The following is a 22,682-nucleotide window of genomic DNA, read 5'->3' as shown; positions in this document are numbered from 1 at the left end:
ATGGAGCTGTTATTCATTCTGGTCCTGGCAATGGATATTTTTGTTATGTTTTATCAGTAGGGATTTTGTATTTGTGTTCCTCAGTGATCTGGAACCACTGAATGTGCCAGGTCCCTGCAGAACCCTTCTTTGGGCATCCCCATTTCATTGTGGCTCTCTCTGAGCTGCAGCAGTGTGTGATTGTCAGGGAACAGACCCAGCCCACTCTGATCCCAAAGAACTGAAACCCAAAAGACAGAATGAAAGGACTTACACCAAGCTCCACCAGGAACATCCATCTCCTTTTCCATCCCTTTCCAGGGTGTCCCACTGTCCTGACCCACTGAGCACCCCCAGCAGCAGCTCAGACACTGCCCCAGGCTCCTCCCTTGCAAACACTGATCAAGGTTACTGGGTCTACTGAATTAAAAAGTGTTAATTTTTAATCCTGAGCATAGCTAAGGAATGACATCACAGTTGTTTTACATCATCCATAGGTTTTACCTCCTGCATCTATTTATTAACAGTTCTTATCCTACTGCATATTTCCTCTGAACCTCAGCTCATCTCCCTCCCCAAGCACTCCAACCCACATTTTTCTTTTCCTTTGGGCTGTGCTTTCCTTATTTTCTACATTTCCTAACTCCCATTTTGAATGGATTGCTCTCTGCTTCCCTTTTTCTTATTGGTTTTATGTTACTTTCCATCTAATTTTTCCCCTCATTTCATCACTGAAGTAGGATGGGCACTTAGCCAAAGTTGTCCCTCTTCTCAATTGCAAAATTATTGTTTTTTTGGCCATTTAATACCTTTCATTTAGAAAACTGTCAATTCTACTTCAGTTTTTCATCTAATTTCCTCCCTGCTCCCAGATCTGATATGAAATTTGCTCAGCTATGCCCTCTTGAAGCACCAATTACATTTATTAGCAGCTCACATGGCTGTTTGCTGAGCTCCACTGCAATCAGGATCCCAACCTCAGTTCTGACATTCATTTATCTTATCTGGCACAAACAAGACAAAACCAAATAATTTCATCTTTCATGTCTAACACTGCATCACAAAAACAGGTCTAGGACACAGACCAGGAGCTTTAATCCTCAGTACAGGGTTGCTTTCTGCTACAAAACAAATAAATACTTTTTTAATGTCCTTGTGAAGAAAACCCAAGCCAGTGTGTGCTGGGAGTTGATGGTAACAGGCACATGGCTCTTTGTAAACTCTTCCACATTCACTGCTCTTAGAATACATTTTAAAAGAATAATGTTTTTTTAACCACTCCAAAAAACAACAACAAAAAAATCAATTTCCAAAGTCTCCAACAATTTTCTGGCTTCCTGCACTGAGACTGAGCCTTCAGTACCTTCTTTAATACCATGATCTCCTCAGAGAAGCTGCCTTTCCAATTTTCTGCTCCTTTAGCAGGTGCAGAAGTTTAAGGTGTGAGCCAAGTCTGCCAGACAAACAGTCCTGGGTCTGACACACAGCTCAATTAACAGTAACTTATTTTTCCAATTAACCACCTTCATGCCTCCCTGTTTAAAATACCTTAGAAGGCATTTATGCATTCTAGATTTCCCAGATAAAATCAAACAAAATCTGAAGCACTTTCAGATACATTAGCAGCATTGTGCCACTGCTTTGTTTGAGAAACAAGGAATAAATATAAAACCCTGTCCCACAGTATAAATAAATCCACTGCACTGGAACAGCAGGAGGAAGCTGGAGGCAGAAAGGAGATGGGTGACAAGACTTGTTGCTCCAAACTGCACAAAGAGTGAAGAGGAAGGAAAAACAAAGAGGAAGCAGGAGGTGAGTGGCTGTGTGGGATGGGGAAAGGCATCCAGGAGCAGCCAGAGCTCCTTGCCAAGGGAGAGCCCTGCCAGGCACCCAGGGCAGTGTCTGGGACAGGCAGGCAGGGAAGAGCAAGCCTGGAAGGGTGAGGGAAGAAAGAGACCCAGATGGAAAACAGGCAGCAGGGAAGAAAAGGCATTTAAAGATGCTCAGCTGAACAGGGGTTTCTTTGCCAAGGAGCAGTGAAGGAACAAGGATGACTTGGCCTGGACCAAAGCGCCGAGGGAGGGAATGGAGTGAGATTTGACAGCTCAGGCAGAACAGAGCAGGAGGGAGATTGGGCAGCAGAGTCTCCAGCCCCCACAGAAATGCTCCTTTGGGCCCAGCACTGAGGCAGAGATTCCTGGCTCCAATCACACTTGTGTGTGGCCTCCCAGTGAAATGTGGAAACAGAAATTGCTGTTTCAGCTCCGAGTTCCTCCCCACCACACCACGAGCTCAGGTCAAGAATCAGGATCCACACAGGGAACACAAAGAATTCCCCCCAACACACACAAGGGTTACACCCAACACCACAGTGCCACATTGCAAGATCAACTTTTAAAAACCTATTTATACGTAACTGAAGAGAAATTAGGGTTCTCCAAGTCCAGGCACACAAAGCTGGGCAGTTTGGGGCAATTTCTGAGCAGTGTCAGCTCCCTTTTTGATCACTGAAATGATCAGACACTGCAATGTACTCCCCAAACTCACAGTGCACTGGTTCTGCCATTTCCTAACTCCTGAGTGCTTGACTTTGTACAGCCTTAATAAAGGTCTTTTAAAAGTAGCTCTCTGTGGGTAATTGTGTGTGGGACATTTGCCAAACTAAACATAAGGGAGTTCAAGAGGCTTTTCTAATCTTGTGAGTTTATCCACTAAAGAAAAAGATTTGATTAAAAAAATGAAGTACAGCTAAACTGGGAACAATACTTTACTACGGGCTGTTCTTCATAGGCATTTTAGAATTTCGAAAAAAAAAACCCCACAAAATTAGGAACTTATTAAATCAGAATGAAATGTACCAATGCAGAAACATAAACAGAAATGCCAGATGTATAATGTCAACTTGTAATACACAGCTTCAATTAATTCTTCTTAATTCATTTGTTTTCTTAACTTCTTTTGTTTTGCTCTCTGGGAAAGGCCATTTTCTAATGACAGATCACAGGAGGAAAGATCCAAAGTTCAAGTTTACTCCAAGGAAAAGCAGCCTCATTTCTGTGCTCACAGATCCCTTTTGTACTTTTCATTCTTACAGAGGCATCAGGACAAACTCAGGCCTGGACTGGGGGACAAAGAGATCTAAAGGGAAGATTTCAAAGTTTTACTCTTCAAGTACAAATGTGAAATTAGTCCTTGAACAGGAACTGAAGCCACAGGAAATGGCAGAGTGAGTGACAGGCACACAGTCACTCAGCAAGTGTGTATGTGTGTGCTCACTGGAGTATCACGTGCAAGATTCCTGGCTGGCTCTCATTTCTGTTATTTTAAAAATAATCTTCATTTATCCAGTAAAAAAAACCCCAACCCATTAATCAATCAACTTTTATAGCTAAGCAGATTTGAGCACTGGAAACACAATTACTTTGTTCTGTGAAGCGGATCTGCTCAAAATCCTGAAAACATAAACTGAATTTCACTCACCACCTGTCACTTCTCAACTTGCTCACCCCAGGCCTTGGGCCATGGGTGCTGCCCATTCCCAAACCATGGCACAGTGGCTCTCCAGCCCTGTGCAGCACCAGTGCAGCAGCAGTGCAGCTGTGACCCAGCCACAACAAACAGGAGCTTCCCAGTGTTATTTTACAGGGGCTTTAATTTCAATCAAAGGGATTTCTGGCGGTGCTTTTTTCCCTCATTTGCTTTATATAGAAAACAGAACTCAGGGTGTGGAATTTCAGGACATCACATAGGGCAAGAGAAATAAAGTTTCAAAATTAAGAGCACTATAGTGAAGCCTCTACTGTGCCTGAAAATTAAGGACATTCCACTGAAGAGACAGAAGTGCCATTTTCCGAAGGAAAGGGATGAGTTTTCTTCCACTGGGCAATGCAACATCAAGTATGTCAAGACATGAAAGATCCATTCCTTGTGCACACCACGATGTCAAATTGCTGACAAGAATTCCAAGTTCACATGTGCAGCAGATACAAACCCTTCATAGTTTATTGATGAAAAGAAATTTTAGTGAATTGCAAAGTGAAGTTCCAACTTTATCCCACTAACAGCATTTCAGGAGGAAAAAGTAACACCACCAATCGAGCTTTACAATCCTGTATTTTTAGAAAATGACATTATGGTACATCAATCCCCCTCAACATAACAACATGACATGATCTTGCTGTTCAGCCCCCAGGCTACTCCCCAGTAACCTGAGCTGGTCCTGGCTTGCACCTGCAGCTGTTCCAGCTGTGCACTCCCAGCTGACAACTGCCAATGCACAGCAATAGTTATGATCATTCATGCACGGAGTATTTGCTTTAAGATGTGGAGAACTACATAAAAATAGAAGAAACCATTTTCCATTCATTTCCCAGCACTAGGCTTCAAGACATTTCAGGTCTCTGGTTATCCCAAATTCGCCCGAAGAGTGCACCAAGCATCCTCTACTGGGTGTTACAAAAATCAACAATAAATGTGCAAGTGATCATCTTAAAGTAACAGCAAGGACAATAATTAGATTAGTAATAACTTGATTTCTACTACCATGAATCAATCACAGGTTTCTAATATCTGATGTTGTGTGAGGACCCCAGACAATAATCTTATTTAGAAACTCTACATTTTGTGCACAACTTTCTAAGATGTACAATGTCCTTCAGAACAATTCACTTCCTGTGAATACTTCATGAGAACATTTGCTCTTGTGTTGCCATGAAAGGAACAACTTACAAAAAGAGCCAGGTGGCTTGAGAATATCCATCCAATCTATATTTGCACTCTATCTACAAACTGGCCTTTTAGAAACCTTAGAAGAAAAAAAAATCCTTTAAGATTTCTCTCTACTGCCTATGAAAGAAGGGTTTGGTCAAACAGGGAGTGAGAATTCCCCTGATCAGTCACTTTATTTTAAGCTCAGCAAGGCAAAGCATTACCCAGACAATTCAGGGCTACTGTGTTCAGGCTCTTGTCAAAAATGGTGAGGGAAAACCTCCAGATTTTGGTAAATTTCAAAACAGGAGCAGTTAATTTAAGAGTCTTGTTTATGACTGGTGGTGTGGGTCAGCCCAGCTACAGATGTTATCAACACTGCAATCCTCTCCTGGTCTCCTTGATCAGTGTTTGAAGGGAATCTGGAAAAGCATCAGAGGGTTTCCTGGGACCTCTTTATGATCCTGGAGTGCAAACACCAGGAACAATTTTGCTCATGAACAATCTGCAGTTCCAGGCTGGCACAGTTCACCAAGAAGTGACTGCTGAGCACTGGGGGAGGACAGAGCTGGCTTTGCCCAGGGCCAGCAAAGGCAGCTGTGGCAGCTTACACCGGGTGTAAAACCTGCCTGGAACATTACTCCAGATATCCTCACAGGAGACCAGCTTAAACCTTCAATCCTCCCCCTTTATCCTGCAAAGATAGCATTTTTTCTTTTAAACCAACCTCTTTTGGGCTGTTTTTAAGCAGAACAAAGGACTCTCAAAAAACCCTTATTTTTTTCAAAGTGAATCAGAAATTCTGGTAAGAGAACAAGATATTTACAGCCACTTAAAAAAACCCTACTTCATATCTCAGTCTCCCTTCTGCAAAGGTTTTCTCAAATACAGTCTTCAAAGCCATGAAAATTAATTTTGCAGTATCACTCCCAACCTTGTCTTTCTGAAAAGAATGCTTCATTAGAAAGTTTTCTTCAGCTTCTACTGCCTGGGCAGTATCTTCTTCTACATCAATTCTGCCCAGTTTGTCCCATAAACTCTCTACTTGGTCCTTTCCAGCTCATCTCCCACCTGCCCTGCCCTTTGCAGCCAGGCTGCAGTGGCTCTGTCCTTTCCCTCTGAGCAGACAAGGCACCAGCACTTTAAAATGCTAAAAATACACCTCTCCTTTCTCTTGAATCTCCTAGAAACACTTCCAGACTCATGTTCATAAGCTGAACATACAAGTTAAAGGGGGGGTTTTCCACCTATTTTCTTATTAAGCCTCACATAAAATTTCATTTATTTGCACTTGCAGAGGAGGAAGCCCTTGAGACACAAGTGGGACAAACATAAAGGTCCAGGAGTGCAGCAGACAAGCTGCAGCCCCAACAGCTTTCTCACAGAATCCCAGGAACAGGGAAGGAATGACAGAAGTCATTTTTAAAAGACTCAGCTTCATCTTGTAATATGCTTCAAAAAATTTTGTTACTGAACGTTTTTGGGTCTTAAAATAACAGATGTGAATTCACCTGCTCAAAAACTCTTTCATCTACTGAATTCATCACGTTAAAACACACAGAGTTTGTTTATGCACCTTGTGGGAAAAGGAAGCTTAGAAACAAAATCACCTTATTCTAAAGGCGCTGTCAAGTGTCTGAACTCCTGAACCAAACTAACCTGGAAAGTGGGACGTTACCTTGTACCTCAGCATGGTTACTCTGAACAGCTTTTGTGTGGCAGACTCACGATGGGGTGGTTTGGTTTGATTTTAAAATTAGTCTGGAAAAAAAGAAATTCACCCTGAAATAAGTTTCCTTATGCCGTGAACAAAGCTGACAAGAAAACACTGTTTCCTCCCCACCTCTAAAACTGTGAGAACAGGACAAAAGTAACAAAGGAAACATTAATTTGGGGGCTTTATTTAATTTTTCTTTTCTTTTTTCCTTTTTTTTTTTTTCTTTTTTTAAGATGCTACATAGTCAAACAAGATTGGTCTTTTTACGGCATAGGACTAATTTACTACTAATAGTTTTGTTTCTCCCCTAGATAGACTTATTTACATACAAAAACAGTTTCCTGACCACTGTTTCCCCAATGCTCAGATGATCAAAACTCCCAACAATTGTGTAGTGCCCAAAACAATCAGGAGGCAGAAGAATCTTGCACCACTACAGCAGCAAATTTTTAGTTCTCGTCACTGGCTTTGAACAGGCGCCTTTTCATACCACAAAGTATTAAGTCAATTTCGTGACAATAAGGAAAACATGAGATGAAATACATTAAATAAGTCAAATATGCATTAAACATCTCTGAATAATAACATTTTAATTCAACTAAATGAACCAACAGCAATGTAGCTTGGTCCCTTGGTGAGAACAAGGCATTGACCTTTATTCTGAACGAGCCCCTTGGTGCTGCCCAGCTCCCTCAGTGTGGCCACAGACAAGTCTTTGCAGCTTCTCACTACTCATTTAAGTGCCAAGAAATTGGTAACTTGCACAGAGTTGAAGACACTGACAGAAACTGTTAAATTCATGAGCAGAATGGTGGATTAACGTATTTTACAGAAGTTATCAACACCTCCTGCCTAACCCAGCTCCAAACATCCCTTGGGCCAGCTCCAGCAGTGGAGGAAGAGGTTTTTTTTTCTAGTTTTCCTTTTTTTTTTCTTTTTTTTTTTTAAAAAGAGGTAATCCAGCAACATGTACCAGGGTCTAAGAATGTTTAAAATGACATATACAATATTCCATTGTAGTGTTAAATCAGGATTTTCTCCCCCCTTCATCACTGAAGCATTTTCTCTTTCATTCATTCCCTCACTGTACATTTTGAACTTTCTAGATTATGTTACATAGTATTTGTGCAGGGGTAATTTAAAGGCAAGACCTGTGAGATGTCATACATTAATTTTTTTTTTTAAACATTGTTATGAATAAATTTAATCCAATGATATGGCAGAACCATCAAACCAATTTACAATTTCCAGCATGCTGCCTCTACAAGGCTATTTTTCCTATAATTACACCAAAGACAAAGAACAAAACCACCAAAGCAAGTAGTCTGGAGCTGAGCCCTTCGTCCTTGACAGCAGCTGCAGAAGGAGATATTGGGTTGTTTGTCTGGGGTACCTTCCTCATCCGCAGTCCATCTTCTTCCTGAAGGAAGAGATATTCATTATTTCTACAAAAAAAAGCTTTAAATATTCACCCTACTCATATTTATTTAGGTGGGTGTTATAGAATAGGTGAAAGTGAAGGTACAGCTAAGTTAGAGCTGTTTCCTGAATAATCCTGAGAAGGAAGGGCAGTGAGGCAGGAGGGGAAAGCCACACACTCTTGGAGGTTTGTCCTGCTAAGGGATGAGGAACCCTGCAAGAATTCCTGTCCAAGGTCTAGAGACAGCTCCAGAACTTCAGAAAAATGATGGAGGAAAAGCCATGAAGTGCTTGTCTTGCTCTGTAAGCAAGGGAGGTGCTGTTGGGGGAAAATGTTTCTCAATATAACTAAGAAGAAGTTTTTCACAAGCCAAGGCAATTACACTCCTCCTTCCCCATGTCAGATGTCACAAGCAAATCTTCCCAGCCCTCCAAGGGAAATCTGTTTCTCCCATCCTATTAATGTTGACATTTTGACATCAACCTAATGGCAAGAATTAGGATATTTTCTTGATAGGACTTTGGCAGCTCACCTGATTTAAAGATGAGACAACAGATAAAACAATGTAACAGCAGCAGATATTCTCATTTCAAGTGGGGATGATGCTCCCCTCAGCTCTCCCTGAGCTGTTGAGCAGCACAGCTGTGTGTTAGCACACTCCAGTCACACACACACACACACTCAGAGCACTTCAGGAGAGGGGCAAATGAGTCTTTTGTGACTTAATTTGTGTCCAGCTGAAGCAACAGTGTTAGACTTTTTAATGTGACACAGTATTATAGTGCAAAAGTATAATATGGTACCAAAGCAAAAGTCTCCAGTCTATACTTAAAAAAATACTCAAGAAACAAAATTGTAATGAAAGTTACTGCAGCCTTAAAAATTGTCAGGTAAGTGAAGGTAAAAAGGCTCAGGGTATGTCAGTGTTTCTCACTTTTGAATTTAAAGGGGCACCTACATGATCTGAAGGTCAACTTTTCTTTTTTTTTTTAATTAATGAATTCATTTACTTACTCATTGAAAGCCACAGGCTACCCAATACTTCACTGCTGCTCTAGTTCTGAATGGGGACAACTGACTTTTGTAAACAATAAAATGTTGTTTCCATACAACACACACAATTTTCGTTTTAAATATTTTCATTTCCTCCTGACAATGACTCCAGCCTGACACTGACAGCACCTGGCAGCAGGCAGTGATTTAGCATTGCTTTCTGATGTTTTACAGATGTTTTTAACACTCCACAAAGGGAACAAAGAGCTCACCCATCGAGGACGTTACTGTAAGACATCAGCTCAATTCTAGATAGCTCCTGTAGAGTGTTTATTCAAGACTGATTTGCAAAAAAAATTAAATAAAATCATATTGAACTTAAGAGTACTCACTGGCAAAAACAAGAACACAAGGAGAAGTTAGGGTCATGTCTGTTATGTACACATATTATTTCTGTGCAAAACAAAACTGTTTTCAAGAACTCCTTCATGCATCAGCCAGCCAAGCAGCATCAGAGCTGAGAGAACAGAGCTCCTTTCACTGGGCTGCAAGAGTCACAACATCCACACTTTCCTTGGTGCTGATATCTATGGAAGCAGACACTTGCAGCAGCAAATCAAACTACTGTAAAAAGAATTTTTCAGCAGTGATAAAAGCTTCTCAATGACTGGATTTCCCAGCCATGTGCTGGATATGACAGGAAGCACATTTCCCATTCATCTGTCTCAATTTGGCCATTTCAGCAGCACATTACAGGTGCAATTACTGAAACACTCAGTATTTGCACAACACTGCCCTCAAGCTCCCATGGTTTGGGAGAACGGGGCCAAGTCCAACAGTGAATGCTTAATTCAGACTGAGAAATTAGGTGGGAAAATAAAAAAAAAAAAAAAAAAAGAGGGGGAATTCACTCCTCTGGGTTGTTACCCAATCTCCTGTGACTGCATGACTTGTGCCTCCTTTCAAAGGAACCATTGATTTCAGCACCTTTGCAGAGTTTACAGAGAAACCTGAATTATCTTTTACTTTATAGACAGTATTAAAATATTGTGCTAAGGTCAGGTAACCAAACCTTTAAGATGGAAGCTTCTTTTTCAGGAAAGGGGTAAATCTGAAAAGAAAACAACAGCAATCTTTACCTTAAACTGTTTATTCTCCTCCCGTAACCTCTGAACTTCTACTTGAAGCCTCTTATAGTCTTCCATTACTTTCTTAACTTCAGTGTCATCCAAAGAAGAACTTATTGATTTAGACATTACAGAGGAATCTGTCTTTGTTGCAGATGTGGATACAATTTTATTTATTTCTATGTCATGCTGTTAAAAAAGGATAAAGTGATTTTTGGTTAGTTATTAACACCACACCACACACCTGATAAACAGGAGGAGAATCAGGTAAAATTGGCTGTGCCCACCTGACACGCGCCTGTATCAAAAAGAAATAAACAACATTTTCCTTTCTGTACCTTTCTTGCTATCTCAGAAAACACCAGATCAGCAGTAATAAGTGAAGACAGAATGATTTGGACTTTTCAGACCCTGCATATACAGAAATGTCCCTAACCCAGGTCCCACAACCAATGGTCTCCTCACCCTTCCCTCCCCAGGCACAGGAGCCAGGACAGGGCTGCAGCTGCTCCCCCTTCCCTGCCCACTCCTGGCTGTTCCCTCTCCCTATTTCTGTATTTCTGTGGGCATGGAGAATTTGCAATCCAAGTTGGGAAACAAAGTTCAGACCTCCCAACCTTGCTCCCTCTCCTGCCTTTGGATCTTCTTCATGCTCAGCACTTTAGAAAGGGTCTCTCATGGAAACAAACCTCTCCCCAGCCAAATTACATAATCTTAATTACAGACTGTTCAGTGCAAGGTAGAACAACTGTGCCTTCAGTACCTGCACACTGGGAAGCATTTTTCAGTTTATTCAATCCATTATCGGTTTTATACTGGACAATACATATTTGCATTACAAATTAATATGTCCATTACCCTAACAAGAAACAATCTACAATATTATAGCTAATAATTTCATAAAATTTCTAAATGCATTTGTGTTTTCCTCACCAGTTCTCTATCAATTTACCTGACAAAATGAGAGTTGTACTAAGGAAATGTTGGACAGGCAAATTTATATTGCTGATGATTATAACTGCTTCAGTATAAACTCTGAGCTTCAGAACCAGCAATCAGCATCTTTAATTTTTTTTAAATTATTCTTTATCCTGTGACCTTTCACTAAATGAAAACACATCAACTCAAGAATTGCTTTGTGCTGCTGTTGCACTTATCAAGTTCAAACTGGCTGCTAGTTACACCAAGGATTACCAAGACTTTAAATAATTTACAATGTGTTTTTAAAGGGTGATGCCATCCAGGCAGTGAAACAGAGGGTTCTGTCTTGTGCTCATATAGCAGTGTCTGTATAAACATGCCATTTCACAGGATTTACTGTGGTATTAAGTTAAATGACTCAATATGCATCTGAAAATACTCACAGGCTTATCATTTTCTGCTGGTAGCTCAAACACACACCTAAGTTTCGAATCCATGAGTTCTTCCGGTTTTGCTTCTTTCCACTGGAATAAGTTAATATTAATTTCATATTAAACCTATTAGTACAATCAGGCAGATTGGAAATGCAGTGCATTATGTAAACAAATCACATCATTTCACTCAGAAAGGACCCACAGGTGTTTATCACACCACCATTAACCACACACAGGATGAAAAATGAGATCAAAAACATAACTGAGTGGTATCATAAAGGCAGATACTATGAAGCAAATCATTCTAAATAGTCTGAAACTTCCACAGGTGATTTATGAGAGAATTGGGAGCTGTGTCAGAGTAATTAGCAGAGACAGGGGGAGTTATGAGTCTGCTTAAAAAAAAGAAGAAAAAAAAGTAAAAGGAGAGGTGAATTCAAGGGAAGGCAAAGATAAAAAGCCCCCAAATAAATCACAGAGTGAGTTTTCAACTCCCTGCCCAGTGGAGTTCTTGTCCAAACTTTTCAAATTTCACAGGAGCTTCTTCCTGACTGGAACAAACTGCAGGAGTGTCCTTTCTCCTCCTTGTTTTCCACATCCTTATTTTTCAGCATCAACATCTGGACAGCAGCAGATGTGCCACATACAGAGGGATAACTTCCCTCACACCTCCTCTCCCCTTCAGCTGGGGAGTCTGCCATAAACAGGATTCATTGCAACCTCTTTAATAGGGATCAGCAGCAATAAATTTTTGCTCTGTATCAGCTGTAACCCTGGAGTGAAAATATTTATTCTCAGTGATAATAAACAGCAAGAAGTGTCCACACTCATATCCTGGAGTTCCCATGTGCTCCTCTTCACTCTGACCATCCTCCTGGTAGCTTGGTATTCCTCAGCATATCTCAAGTAGGTGACAAATTATGGCTAAGCCTGTGCAACCTGGAGTAGTATTTAACTCATCCTAAATAGCTGAATCGTAGTTCAGCTCTTCTGGGGCTGAAGTCAGTTCTATTTCGAGCTCCTTGGCTGCCTGGGAAGTGTTGAAAGCTTTATAGTACTCCCATAACTGGTCTCACCTGTTCATCCAGAATAGGAAGAGATCTGGAGAGTGGTAACAGAACTGAGAACTGATCAAAGTGTTACAGGAAAAGGAATCCTGTTGGGCTGGAGAGCTCTGGAAAACTGAAAGGCCCATCTAGGTACTAAAAAACATTCTTTGCCAGCAGAATAACATTTGTCATGGTATAAAGTAACTCATAAAAATTAAAGAGCTCGAAAGAAAGGCAGACTGACTTATCTTCCTAGTGATGCAGACATTTTATTACTATTGCTGTTTCTCCCACTGGATCTTATTTTGAGCCCATTAAACAAATATAGTTCCATAAATCAGTTTGAGAAGGGAAATTATTAACCTGCAGAGTGCCCCAGCTTTAAGAAGCTATTCAGAAGAAGACACATATTGTAAAGACTACTGTAGAGTATTTTGGGGTTGGCTTTTTTCTTTTTAAGAAGCACACACAAGCCATACACTTTTAGAATAATGTTTTTTTTCTTTTTACATTGTGTCCTCAACAGCCACTGAATGTTCTCTCAAGCTAACAAAAGCTGGCTACAGAGAGCTGTTTTTTGTGTCTTCTTCTGGGGGCAAATCTTGCTGTTCACGGAAAGCCAGCAGTTGAGATAATGGTTTACTCCTTTGCAGGTTGCCTTACTTGGAGCCTGACATCTTATTTTTATGTCTTTTGTCCTTCTCTGCTCCAGCACCTACATATTTCTACTGCTCTCAGTTGTTATCTACAGGACAGAATCTATGAGGGCCTTTCTTTTACAAAGCCACAGCAGACACAGGTAGGGATAAAGAAAAATACAATACTTGTAAATAATCCTCTTGCTCAAGAGAAGGCTCAAGAGTGAGCGTAGATGCATAAAATATAAAATATGCCACAGACTTAGAATATATTCCGTATATCCTTAGAATATATTCTGTATATCCTTAAAATATATGGTTCAAGCTGGCCTTTCTAAAGAATGATATACTGCAAAGAAACCTACATCTACTTGTTTCATGGCTTGGCATCCCATTACTGACAGCAGCTTCTTAACGAAGCAACCACAGACAACAACTTTCAGTGCAAGATTCCTGGGGCTCAAAATAACAGAAAACTCCTTGCCATGCAGAGATGGAAATCTGGAAAAGCTTTCAAGGACCATTCCAGTGTGGTTTGACAACCACCCTTAAAACAAAGCAGTCAAAGGACTTACAAAATTCTACAGTTAGAAAGAAATCCATTTTAATTAATTTCAATACTTACTACTGCTTCCATATCTGAAGTATCATTTGGAGCAAACATAGACTGAACCATAAACTTGTGTTTACTTTTCTCATTAGGGTCATAGTCAAAAGGCTGTAGCATCACTGGAAGAAAAAAAACCCAGAACACATTGGATTAACATTGCTCTGGTGCAGAGTCATGCACTGATGACACAGTCACCAGATTTCAGAAAAACAAACATTTAAATGGTTTCAAGTTGTCTGTTGTTATGACCAAAGCAGCAGCTGAGACCAGGAACCTCACTTTAAACCAGAATTTTGAAAGGAGGCAAGAGAAACAGATTTTCTCACTCTGTCTAGACTTTGGTCTGAGAATTCTGGAAATGCTGATCATTCTACAATATTCTGTACACAGCTATGACAAGATAATAGTAATTTATGGGAAATAGGAAAAATTTACATATCTTCTGGGACAGAGGGAAAAATTTTCCAAGACAGCAGCTTTTTGTCTTGCTCCATCCTTGGGGCAGAAGTAACAAGCATTTTGATGAGCTGTACACACAATATTGCTGATGGTGCCTGAGAAAAGCTACAGAGGCAAAGTCAAACATTGTAAACCTTGAGGTTAAACCTCGGGATGGAAATTTCCTCTACAAAGTTTAAGAGTCTCATGGTATTTGGCTTATCAAGTACAAGTATTTTACTTCCACAAATAAGTGAAAGTTTGTTACCAATTTATAGCTGGATGTTTATAGTTAAACGTGATACAAACTTTGCCTATGAAGGGTATGCAAGGAATGTATTTCTCTTCATTCAAAAAATCAAAAGCATTCCAAAATTTACTTATGCAGAAAATGACTCTGTTTAGGGGGCAGAGAGAAAGGAACAGCAGGTTAAGGATGTGTGTGCTTTAATTTAATTTTTTAAGCAATATGGGGAATTTCCATGTCTTTGCTTTTGGGTTAAAGCAACCTGAAGAGGGACAGTTGGGTATTCCATTTACATGAAAAATTTTTAATCACAGTGGTCACTTGGAACCCCCACATTTTCAAGTGACACCTGGATATTCAGTTATAGAGACATTAACAAACATGAGCTTGGCTTCACCATGAGACAGAACATGTGGAAATAAGCAATGCAGTTTACACAAACATGTTATTAGAGCCTGCAAAAAAACACCACCCCCTCAAATTGAAAATGAAGCTTGCAAATACTGCCATTACTGCTAACGGAAAAAAATGGTGTAAGGTTTTAAAAATTCACATTTTATGACCTGTCTTCCTTCAGCCCCTCAATTCCATCACTAAGAAGAGAAGCAGTCCAAGAATTAGGACCATTTTCAAGTACGATTAACATTATGTGCCCAAATTCATATGCACTAATTGCAGGGCTTTTCATATAAAAGCAATATCCAAAGATCCCATTTGTTGCAAATGAAGGCAAGTCAAACCAAATTGCCTCCCTTAATGAGCAGGGCATGTTATGGCTGTGCCATCTTTACTGTGCACACAATCTGGCAATCAACAACCAGATGCCTTTTAAAGCCCAAAGAGAAAGCAGGAGATAAATCCTCTCAGATGAGGTGCTTTAAGAATTATTATACATTTTTAACTTACTTTGCAGTACTTGGATATTACTTCAAAATAAATGTTTGCAAACTAACTGGCTGCCTTTTAAACTATTTTTCAAACAGGAGTGACTGCACTGTGAAAAGCACAACTAGTTCAACACTGCCTGACACATCAGTGAAAAGCAGCAGCATTTTTTCTCCTCTGTAGTAGACACTTAAATAATTTCAATGATCCAACTGGATAGTCAGAATTTATTCAGCATTTATGGAACTTCTACAGATTGTGGTTTTTTTCAGCTCACTTTGCTGAGTGCAACTATCAGCTCATTTGAAAATCCTCATTTCCCAAGAGACAGTGCTGAATCCATCCTGGAATGCCAAATGATCACTGCTCTGAGCTCCATTCACTGAACCACAAGAGCCAGAGAGGGCTTGACTGCACAGACATTGTTAGCACTTGTATTTTTAGATCAATACATGAAAGCCACATTGACACAAATTATTCAGCAAATGTCTTGTAAGCCAGATGGGAAGCACAAAAATATGTACTTTTTTCAAGAGGAAACCAAAGCATTTTAATATTTATCCACATACTATTGGGGTTTCTGTGAAAGATTAGTTCCCTAAAGCTGCCCTAATTGCTGAAGAAATTGGCTACTGGGAATGTGACTCCTTTGTTCTGAATGGAAATCACAAACCATATGCAAAAATTATGTGAGAAGTATGTTCCTACAAAATGCCTTATCACATCAGTTGTCCCATCTGGTCAGAAGCTTCAGCTTTCATCAGTAATCAGAGTTTTAAGAAACAAAATTATTAATATGATCTTCGAGTTTACTGCCAGCAGCATCCATCAGGCAGAGATGTATCTCAGCCACTTCCCAAGCTGCTCACCCCACAGCTCAAGCATCAGCACTGTTTTACCACAAGCAAAAACTGCAGAGTCACTGAGAGATCAATGGACATCGGTTTTCTCAGACATTCCTGCAGAATCCCCAGCATTTTACACTCAGTACAGAGCTAAGGAGAGGCACTGACCACCCAATATTCTTTTCCACAGAACAGTTTACTGGAAGAGTTAGTTACAATGACAGAAGCATTAAACTTCTCTGGTTTTCCTAGAATAAGCCAGCTTTCTCAAGGAACAGAGGAAATCTGAAGCAGGGAACACCTTTAACACCTGCCAGGATCTAGCTGTCCTTTCCAAGAGCTGAAGGAACAGAAAAGTCTCCCAGCTCAGATGGTCAGCAACCTTCCTCTAGTTTCCATCTAAATTTATTAATGGCCTGTTTACTTGGTCCTGGACCAACACTGCCCTTATGTTAAAATACCAGGGAAGGGGAAGAATCATTTACTTCTGGTGCCCTCCAGGACATAAATCACAGCAACTCTTGGCCTCCTGGTAAACTTAAGCCAGACTTGGTGGGTTCTCTCTAGGCCAAGCTCCCCATTCATCCTCTGCACCTGTTTTGGTTTGAGCTCCTCTAATTACACAAGCAGGAAACTTTACTAGTGCCTTGAACCACAGCATTTATGCCCTCTGACCTCTTCCCTCACCCAGATGTACAATGCTACACCTGCCTTACTCACAGCCACATTATGTCAGCATTTTGCTCACCCCAATCAGGCCCCCTCCTATAACAAGCTTGCAATTGTACCCAGAGTATTTTATTCTCCAAATATGTGATTTTGCAGTTTTTCTAATGAAACTCATCCCATTTTTCTTACTGTAGCATTCAAGGACAACTAATTCTGCTGCGTATCTCTAATCTCCCAACTTTACAAAACCATCAGAGTTTTTATTGTACTCTTTGTTCCAGAATTGCTTGTAAAAGCACTAGACAAGATTAGGACCAAGAATTACTCTCAAGAAACATCACCAGTAGTTCCCTGCTATCACATTTCCATCCACATCACTGTTCATTCTTAAGCAGCTCATTCAACAGGACAGTCAATCTATTTTTTCTTTTCTGGCTTTATCAATCATTTTCCCAAATGGCACTGCATGGAATTCTTCATGATCTGGATGGATCAAATCTACCTCATTTATGTCACATAAAATACCCCAAGCAGAAACAGGGGCAAGCCTCAAGATCCTTTTGGAATTCCACCATCCCTGGCAGAGGTGAGCAAAGGACACTCACATCTACAGAATCCATTGCACCATCCCACCTTTGTTTCATGTTTACATAAATAGACACAAATTTCCTGTAAATCTTTCAGTAATACTAGTAAGTGTTGAATTTGTGAAGATCAAGATAGAATTTTAAAGCAGGCAGGTGAGAACAACCCAAAACTTGGGGAGTTTCTGCAGAGTCCTGGGAGGTCTGTGGGAACAGGAGTGACACTGCCAAGGTAAGTTTGAGAGTGCAGCAGTGGATGGGTCACAATCATTCCTGAGGGAATGGGGCAGACCCACTGTGACTGCAGAGCACGGGCTGCAGCTCCATTCCTGCCTTTTCAAAGTCAGGCAAGCTCAGAAAGGAATAAAAATCCCTCCCTGGATATTCGACAACAACCCAAGGATAACGTCAGCTCCTCCTCGCTTTTGGGAAGCATGTTCAGACTGCTCTCTTCAGTGGGACACTGTGCACAGATGGCACCATCTGCAATTCCTCTCTCCTCCTTATACATCTACTGCAGACTCACCAGCATCTGCTGGTATTCCTTCACTTTTCCTTTGTAATCCATTCACGGCGTTTATTTAGGTTTCAAAGCCACAAAACCAGCTATCTCTGCTGAAATCAGACGTGCTTAACAGCAGAGGAATGTGTGCAAATACTCCTTTTCCCAAGAATTGCAGCCCCAGTGCAATGGAATCAGATGACAGTGCACACATACGCTTCCCGACAGTTACATAAACTCAGCTGTTAAAATTACATGCCATTATATAACAGGTGAAAACACGGGCTCCAAACCTGACATCCCAGCAGGCAGCACATGCTGACAGGGCCTCAATTGCTGGTATTTAGCAAAAGCTGTGATATGGCATAAGAAGGCAGGCATTTGAGACTCCACTAGATTAAAGTGAGCTTTATTTTTCCAGCGTTTTGTACGTTTTTAAATGAGCCACCGTATTAGTGTGAAATAAAGTGGAACTGCTGCCTCTTAGAGCAAAATATCTTCTCATATACTTACAGCAAAATAGTACAGGCACAGTTTCACAGGAGTATAACAAAGGCATCTGGTTATTACAGAGCAAGAAGGAAGAGGCTGTCCCAAATTCAGCTTCAGGCAATAATATTTTCTGAGATTAACAAATGCACAGGCACTGATTTTTTGGGGACAAGGTGCAGCACCAGTGCAGTGATATCACTGGCTGTGGTAAAGCCTCAGCAATTGTGAAGGGGCTGGATTGCATATAGTAAACACAACCCAATTAGCTTAAGTGTCCAGAAGTTACTGTATTAACTGTATTTTAATAATTTCTCCTCCAGTATTTTCACTAGGTTTGGAGGAATTCAAGTCCTATTTATTCAAGTCCTATTTTTATGCCCTGTGCAAGACTTGAATTAAATGACTGAAAAGGCAGCTGATTTAGAGGCACAGAAACAAATTCTATTTATTTTTTACTTCATTAACTCCAAATCAGTCTTTTGTTCTCAAGCAATATTACTCCAAAACAAAGGTTAAACACATCCCTCTTTTCAGGGAATCTGAAAACAAATCTATTTTGCAAGTTAATGGCAGTCCCCTCTTTGATCCCTCCCATCCAAAGGATCCCATCTGCTGATCAAAACCCTAGACCAATATTGCCATCCTCAAGTCCAGAATTAGGTCCCATCCATGGTTTGAAGGAACTTAATACATTACCTAAGGAACAATGCAAGTGTGCTATTTCCATTTTCAAATATAATGTTAATATAAGGACTGGCAATTTAAGATTGTTATTTATTACTACTGTTAACATCAGCATGGAAATATTAGAACACACATGTGAGCTTGTGATTAAACATACCACAGCCACTTTCCACACTAACCAAATCATAAATCACTACAAATAAGGTTATCAGGAAAGGGAAATTCTTAAAGCTGTGTAAGCAAGAGCAAAGCACAGCAGTCCCATAAGGGGATACTTCAGCCCTGGAGTAGATCCACACTCTACCTGTGTGCCACTGGGAAGGGCCAGGCTGGAAAAGGAAGCTGCTGGCAGCATAACAAGAGCTGCTTCCTATAACACTTGCCTGCACTGTACTTGCTCAAGGTGGAGCTAAGGGGCACTTGTGAGCAGAACTTTAAGAAGCCACTCAACACTGAGATCAAGACAACATTTCAAAAAGCCTGGTAAGAGCCTGCAAAAGGAAGCAGGCTTTTAATTTTCCAAGTTCATCTGCAAGATGAAAAGCAGCCACATCTTTATGAAGATAATTTGTAGCTAGAAACCATGCTAATTTTCATTATCATTTCATTGATTTCAGTGCATTTGATATGCTTGCCTGCAGCTAGTATAGATGACAGACAGCTTTACTTGGGAATTGTCCCGACTTTTAAAAATCTCCATTTCTCTCCAGAGAGCACTTTCACTTACATATTAGTCATTTCAGAGCTCACTGGGTACGTGCTGGCCCTCTGCTGAAAAAAAAGTGCTTTACTTGCCCCACCTGGAGCTCCCACACCTCCCTGGTTACCTCCTCACTGTGACATTCCCCTGGGATTAACTGCAAGGGAGGCACAACGCTGCAGCCCTTTGCACACTCAATTTGACACCACAGGAATCCCAAAGACAACAGATCAATCAGTGTGCAAATATGGGCATGTATAAGAAGACTTGCAGGATTAGAGTTGCTTAATTTCACAGTGCAAAGTGGTTTTGGGATCAATTTTTATTTTGTTGAAGCAAGCTCTCTCCAAGGGTGAGGTGTTTAAATATTTTACATTTTATTAAGTAAGAAACTAGACTCTTGATTTTTTTCATGTTGATTTTTTTGAAGCAAAAAGCAGTGGTTTTAGCTTCCCAAATTTTTTATCCCAGGCTAAAAAAAGGTTGGTAGGAGCAAACTGTATACCCTATCAATGAGATTTCTTATCATGCCAATATTATTTTTTTTTAGGAATAGCAAAGCAAATCTGCATGTTTAGAGAAATCATTTTTTTAACACAAATCTGACTTCATTCATTCAATATGCCACAACTACATGCTTTGACAGAATTCTTTATTAAGAACATGGATCAGAGAAGTCATTGAGAGAATATATTATCAGCAAGTTAATAATATACAGATATTCTGTTTGTGAGAATACTCAGCTCTTTATGCTTTCAAAGTAAGCCCCTCCTTTGCTTTTCCATTACCAAACTTAGGCAAGTCAAGAGCTACTGACTCATTAGACAAAATCATTAACTCTTCCTGTGCAACAGCAAAGATTTAGTCATTTGACATTTGAAACACCAAAGGATGCTGCTCAAGGCACACAAAACAAGCATGGTTTGAAAGTAAATGTTTTCATTGTTGATTAAATCAAAGGCATCAGCCCACACCAGTCTAAACCAGTTGCTACAGTCCACCCAGTTTTATTCTTCCCTCAATGTGCTCATCCAAGCACTTGTTTGACCCCGTGGTGAGCTGGTTCAGGAAGTTAAGCTGGCAAAAAACTAACTGTACAAAAATAATCCCACAGGGAGGGCAGGGCTGCAGCAGGGCTGGTTTGGATACGCTGGCTGAGGCTGTTAATGAACCATATCAATCATTTATATATTTCCGCCTTTTTCCTCTCCAAAACAGGATCTAAGATCAAACCTATTGCTGCTAGACCAGGAGTAAAGAACGTAAGGATACATAAAATGGCTGCTTCTCCATGAAAAAACAACCTTCTTGGATTCACCAAAACACTTCCAGGCTGCAAGGCATTCCAAGAAATAACTGATTATAAGAACTGCTTGAATGGCTTACCAGAAACATTAATTGATGTCCCTGCATCGATAATTCCACTGTTGGGCCTTACACAGTATCTACGTGGTGCTGTGGTCTTAACTTTGAAGCACACATTTCTGTCCGTGGGGTTGCCGAGCTTCAGGTTTGTAGTGACCACATCTGTGAAAGGACCTGAGGAGGAGAGCAAAAAAAGCAGACTTGAAATCACACAGAAAGCACTTTTCCAGCAGAGGCTAAGCAGGAGCTAAATATCCGTTCGCAAATCTTATAAAGTAATTAGATGTTCAATTTCCATCTGCAGCACGTACAGATAATCGTGCACGCAAAGCTGAGGCTGCAGCCAGGCCCCAGCCCGAGAGCTCATCATCAACAGCACAACAAAAAGGGGGAAATCATTCACACATTGTGCCAACACCACAACATGGCATTCAGAGGATGCCAAATTCCCTGCTGTGTCACAGTTGCTCCATTCTAGTCACTGAAACCCAGGCTAGCAGAGACACCACATAAACCCAAGCTGTAGATGGTAACTAGTGAGTACAGAACAGTTTGTTAACCAGGCAAGGAGTGGGAACCAAGGACTATCACAGATCCATCTGCGCATGAAGCTGGACCTCCACAGAACCAGAATTCCACCAGGTACTCAGGAATGCCACACCAAAAACAAGCATGCAGGGTAAATCTGCTTTAGCCTACCAAGGTTTTTAATTATTTTTTTTATAAGCTCTCTTGGCAACTAGAAATTATAAACCAGAAGAAATAAAGTAGCCTACCTCACCCAGGACAGGAAATAACCATGTGGAAATAGGAAAATTTTTAGACACTGAGAGCACTGGCAAAGATTTCCATATTAGCAAAGCCAAAATCAAACCACTGTCAAGTTCTGCAAAACCAAGTGCAGGCAAATCCATTTCTCTCAGGCTCACTATCTAATTGAAACTCCCAAATCCCTCAGGCAGAAGAAAGGCTGATTTCCTACAAGACACTGATAAATCAGACAGGTAGCACACAACTACAGTGCTTTACAGATGGTAAAGAACTAAAATTAAAAGAAATATAACCACACTTTGATCAACTGTCTCCTCCATAGAAGTGATTAATTTGATGCCTGAATAAAACACCTTCATCTGTCCTCAGGAGTAAAAGCAAACTGGTCAAAAAAAAGCATCAAACTTTTCCTTGCAGAAATGGCAGCCCTAGAATTGAAAAAGGGTGAATGATGCTGACAATAAAAATACTGGCAGGCAGCATTCCACCACTCTCTTCTCACAGCATGGATGCCTTGATGTAATTTAAGTTTGCTTCTTATTCTATGCAAATTTGTCTCCTACGACAATATTTAATCCAGCTGTAACAGTACTGCAGTCCTGCAACCTCCATCCTTGATCCAATTTGTTTAAAGTAATTAGAAGGGGAAAAGCCTCAAAACAATCACACACATAATAACCCCAACCAGACAAGAAGGCAGCACCACTTCTAACTGCACCCTGAGCAAATCAGCTTTGCAACACAGGAGCTAAAAAACGATTGAAGCAATAAAATTTTCAGATCCCATGGCAAAGGTTTCACTAGACCTGTGTCTGGTGGAACACTGAGATGTGAAAGAGAATGAAACATAGCTGTAAAGTTTTCTCTCTGCTCTGCATGCAGGGAGAGACTTTAAGTTAACGGAA

General features: G+C 40.5%; 1 protein-coding gene across 1 annotated transcript in view; it reads right to left on the bottom strand.

The window, feature by feature from the left end:
- Window positions 1–3,613: 3,613 nt before the first annotated feature.
- Window positions 3,614–22,682, bottom strand: part of VAPB (VAMP associated protein B and C) — a 33,383-nt gene continuing 14,314 nt past the window's right edge. Inside the window, exons 2-6 of the mRNA XM_083873471.1 lie at window positions 21,028–21,180; window positions 13,611–13,714; window positions 11,308–11,388; window positions 9,956–10,132; window positions 3,614–7,823 (exon numbers count right to left, since the gene is read on the bottom strand). Of these exons, the coding sequence (XP_083729597.1) occupies window positions 7,665–7,823; window positions 9,956–10,132; window positions 11,308–11,388; window positions 13,611–13,714; window positions 21,028–21,180 (674 nt within the window). The 3' untranslated portion in view covers window positions 3,614–7,664. The remainder of the gene's footprint in view (window positions 7,824–9,955; window positions 10,133–11,307; window positions 11,389–13,610; window positions 13,715–21,027; window positions 21,181–22,682) is intronic.

The sequence above is a fragment of the Zosterops lateralis genome (genome assembly GCF_965231275.1).
Source record: "Zosterops lateralis genome assembly, chromosome: 16".
In the NCBI taxonomy this organism is placed as follows: domain Eukaryota; kingdom Metazoa; phylum Chordata; class Aves; order Passeriformes; family Zosteropidae; genus Zosterops; species Zosterops lateralis.
Note: the sequence above shows the minus strand (reverse complement) of the source record. Positions and strands in the feature narration are given on the sequence as shown.